This window comes from Ochotona curzoniae, unplaced genomic scaffold, assembly GCF_017591425.1.
Source record: "Ochotona curzoniae isolate NIBS_2020 unplaced genomic scaffold, NIBS_Ocur_1.0 scaffold_4505, whole genome shotgun sequence".
In the NCBI taxonomy this organism is placed as follows: domain Eukaryota; kingdom Metazoa; phylum Chordata; class Mammalia; order Lagomorpha; family Ochotonidae; genus Ochotona; species Ochotona curzoniae.
This window is the reverse complement of record NW_024467118.1, coordinates 31,196,695-31,200,903: the sequence shown is the minus strand read 5'-3', so window position 1 is coordinate 31,200,903 and position 4,209 is coordinate 31,196,695. Positions and strand designations below refer to the sequence as shown.

General features: G+C 43.3%; 1 protein-coding gene across 2 annotated transcripts; it reads right to left on the bottom strand.

The window, feature by feature from the left end:
• Window positions 1-1,279: 1,279 nt before the first annotated feature.
• LOC121146796 (serine protease 55-like) lies at window positions 1,280-3,912 on the bottom strand. 2 transcript variants are annotated; one of them, XM_040966351.1, is made up of 4 exons: window positions 3,813-3,912; window positions 2,801-3,060; window positions 1,762-1,904; window positions 1,280-1,579 (listed from the first exon to the last, which is right to left on the bottom strand). In XM_040966351.1, the coding sequence occupies exons 1-4, from the start codon at window positions 3,830-3,832 to the stop codon at window positions 1,283-1,285; spliced, it is 720 nt and encodes a 239-aa protein (XP_040822285.1). In that variant the 5' UTR covers window positions 3,833-3,912; the 3' UTR covers window positions 1,280-1,282. The 2 variants fall into 2 exon arrangements, with proteins under 2 accessions (XP_040822285.1, XP_040822286.1); XM_040966352.1 differs by having other exon boundaries at window positions 3,718-3,892.
• Window positions 3,913-4,209: the final 297 nt, after the last annotated feature.

Sequence of the window (4,209 nt, the reverse complement as noted above, 5' to 3'; positions counted from 1 at the left end):
AAGACTGCAAGTCCTGGATGTCCAGCTTGCCAGGCCATCCTGCAGATTTTAGATTACCCAAACTCAACAATGACATGGGCTAATGCCTAAACAATAAATCTCCCTCTTCACACACATGTTTTCAAAACATTCATGGAAAAAATAGCCTAAAAAGTTTTGAGATCCATGCATGGTTTTTTTCATAATACATATATTTCACAAACTTTTTGAGTGTATCATCTGTATATATGTTGTATTATAGAAATAACAGTATTTTACGTATAAATAAAAGGAAATTATCTATACAAGTTACTAATTGAGAGCTCTGTGAATGATACACAAATTTGGACATAACATAATGCACTTGAAGTCATGAGCCACCCATATCTGCATTCCTGTATCCTTCCAACACCTGGCACATATTCAGTGTTCACAAAGTATCTGAATAAATGAATGTTTTTCTCTCTTGTAAGACCCTCTCAACTATATGAGGTAGATTTAACTAACAAAGAACCCTGAAAAGACAATACTGTTAATCACTTACTGTACTTTAGAGCACTGATCTTTAAAAAAAAAAAAAAGCCTTCCACTTTTCTAAAAGAAAAGATGCTATTTCTTCCTTCAAACCACTCTATTTATCCAAATTTTTTATAGTTGGATTTGTTAAAGGGAGGGAAAGCAAAATGTGGTCTCAAAGTCCCAAGTCATCATCTCAGTGCTTTGACCTCCAAACTGGACACAGGACCTCAATCCCAATTCTAACTCACAGGATGCTGATCCCAACTCACAAGAAACAAGCACCTATGCCTCAGGTGGGGAACCCTCTGTGAGTATTAATGGTGTTTGGTCTCTACTAAGTCTTGATCTAATGGAATTGAAGCTGCTCAACAGTTATTGTGTTCCGTGGGAGACATACAAGAAGTTATTACTAGGATTACAGAATGTTGATGATGTAAGAACTAAGAATATGTTTGACTTAATCTTTTTCATGGAGTGTGGAAATCCAGGTTCATAAACAAGAAGTCATTTGTCTTGTTTTCCCATGCTTTTCTGAATCATTGGCCTTAATCTCTTTATTAGAAGTTATTGTTCCCCCACCCCAGGTTCTCCTATGAACTGGTTGCACCCCATTTTAGCACTGTTGGATGTTCCTTCCTTAGATTGTGAGACTTGGAAGAACCAAGTCTGTCTTTAACTCCTGGAGCCTAGTACCAAGGCTGTCACAGAGTAGATACTCCATAGATACTTGCCTAGGGTTGGAGGGGAAAACAGATGAAAAAGACAGAAAGGGCAAGTCCACAGCTTAGAGAGTTGGTTTATCTCCAATAAACATGGCAGCAAGTAGCATTTGGGACCCCAAGCCTAGAAATAAGGGGTGCTGTAGAATTGGAATCAGCAAGCTTCTTGGGGCTCCTGAGATGGTGAAGGCTCTTCCCTCTTTTTGTGTCTCCTCCTGTATCCATGGAATAAACTGAGCCACAGACACAAACAGGCCAGGTCTTCCTCTGGTGCCAGATCTCATGCCCCAGCTGAAAACACCCACTTGGAAGAACCTCTGAGTTCCATGGGTAGCACAGATCATGGGTGCTCCACTGTCTCCCTGGAAATGAGAAAAGGAAGAAGTACTATCTACAGACAATCAACATTACCTCCAACAGAGGCTGTGATAGGAGGTGGGGGTCCTGGTAGGATCAGTGAGGGGGCATCCATTCTGGGGTCTTTCCTGGGAACCTAGGAAGTAGTGGAATATATGGAAGGAGTGTCTGGGCAGGGGCTCCATACCTGGCATTTGCCATTTGTGTTCGGTTCCTGCCAGGCACAAAGCATACTCGTGGAAAGCTGTCCTACCCTCTTGATGCAGTCTTTCCGGTTAACCTGTATCACTCTTAGCTTTTTCAGGTTCATATTTAAGCCATTGGAGTCACCTGGGAAGTGAAGAAATGAGTGTGAGAGTGTGCACTGCATTGGTCATGGACAGTTACTGGTTCATACTCATGAATCATGATCAGAATGGGCATTTTTAAAGGCTGGTAATGTCCAGCAAATCACAGAATCATGGTGGCAGAAGGGAGATGTACAGGTAACCCAATGTTAACCTCCTACTCAGTCACTTCTGCAGTAGCAGTATGATCTTTCTGCTAAACATGTTTGCCTAAGGGAAGTTCGCTACTTCCAGAAGCCATCCCTGAAAGTCCCAGCCCTGCAATGAGCTTTGTATGTGGCACTACTATCTCTCCACAGCCATACTCTCTCCCTACAGAGAAGTTCAGAACAACCCAGCCTCTCAACTTGGTCAGTCAAATGGAAAAGCCGGGAAGAAGACACACCTGGAGGTACCAGCTTATGGAAAGGAAATGATCATGATGCTAGATATCCCTTGACTTTGTCCCTATCTCACGCCTTCCTCCCTGAGGTTCTCTCTGATAGTTACACTGCTATACTGTAGGGAAAGGAATGGAGTCATCAGTGACTGAACTTGGCTCCCTGTTATCTTGAGATGGTGGTCTACATCAGGTAGTCTACATTGGATGCTTTTAATTTCTCAAAACCTATCTTTACTCTCATATTTGAAATTCTCTGTACCAGGATTTTTGTATACTTAATTTCATGAAATTTAAGCACACAATTGACTTAAGAGAGAAATGACTGCTATTCTACAGAATAGAAGTAAAAGGAGAAGCTTGTCCAATATTGACAGGCTAACACAAGTGGTCAAGCTGAAGTTCAGAACCGGGTCTTCCCACACCCAAAGCATCAAGTTGTCCAGCCCAGGGCAGTCTAAATGGAAGCCTCCTGCAGGTGTCCCAGGGAAGGCACCTACCATACTCATAAACCGATACCCATTCTGTCATCCAACATCGATCCCAGATCCTCTCTTTCTCTTGCAGGCAGATAGGCATCTTGAATTTGGTGAAGTTCACCGGTGTGGCAAGCAGGAGCAGGGCAAGGTCACTGTCAATGTTGGGTGGTTTATAATCATGGTGAATAATGATCTTCTGCACTTGCTTCCTCTCCATATTGACATTGCTGTATGTTCTAGTGCCCATGACCACAGTGATATTCATTAATGCCATTTCTAACCTAGAGAGAATGAGTATAAAGATGCTGATGCTATCAGCAGTTACTGTATTTCCCATGGACAGATAAGATCATAGGGTTCACAGTTAAATCCTGGGAAGTTCAGAGTAGGGGATATATTGCAGTGGCCAAGAGAATGAATTAAAGATCAGGTTGGTGGGAGTTAAGGGCCAAAGCTCAGGCACATCTCTGAGCCCACAAGCTATAAGTTCAGAGAAATTCCCTCAACCAAAGAAAATGGATTGTATCCATTTGAGGGAGCGTGTTGTAAGCCCCTTGGTGACAGGAAACTTGGCTGTCTTGCCAGCTACTATATCCCCAGCCTTTAGAACAGCAGCCTGTAGGAGCTCAGTGATTATGTGAATACTCAATGAATCCAAGATATTACCTCCACATACAGAAGACGGGGAAGAGCCATTGGCAGTGAATTTCCAGTACTGCATGTATGGCCACAGTGAGCAGCCCACTGTGACTATGATTAGACAAAGAGGAGAGAGTGAGGGAAGAACAGATACTGGGGACGAGGGAAGCAGGGAGAGTCTGAAAACAATTGGAACATAGTAAGTATACAGTCTAGTACTCCAATTCATTGAGAGTCCCAGCCCAGAAATCACATGGATAAGATATATGGTTAATTAAGACAATGCCTCAAACACTCACAAGGTTCTTGCGAAGCAATGTGCAGCCGTCAGAACCCACCACTGATGTATGATTGAGCCTCCACAGAGGTGTCTCCCAGACGCTTGGATACTCACTTGCCATGGAAACTCACCATTCTGGACTTCCAGTAGTTCTTGAAATGGCAACCAAGTTGACTTCAGAAAGGCAGGTCTGTAACCACATTTAACTGGCTCTGAATGAGAATGAAAGCCACTTGTCACCCAGGAAAGGAGAGAAATCTTCATCCCCTGCTCCTGTCATCAGCCCAGCTAAATCCAAGTCAAGAGAAAGTGAGCGAGTCTAGTGGTGCAAGATCTTACAAAACACCTGCAAATCACACTCCCATTCCGTGTGTCTCAAAGGAGTTGTACCTGGGGAAGTCAGGGAAGAGCCCCATCTGGTGATGCATTATCCTTGGGGACAATGGAGAGACACCAAGACAGACAGGAGTTGTTCAGCAGACAGAAACCATGCAGTGACTTGAACAGGGGA

Excerpts from the sequence above, each read along its gene's own strand:
- LOC121146796 (XM_040966351.1), bottom strand. The coding sequence starts at position 3,832 with ATGGTGAGTTTCCATGGCAA. Across the intron at positions 1,905-2,800 it reads GGTATCGGTTTATGAGTATG|GTGACTCCAATGGCTTAAAT; the intron begins GTAGGTGCCTTC and ends TTCACTTCCCAG. Across the intron at positions 1,580-1,761 it reads ACACAAATGGCAAATGCCAG|GGAGACAGTGGAGCACCCAT; the intron begins GTATGGAGCCCC and ends TCTCATTTCCAG.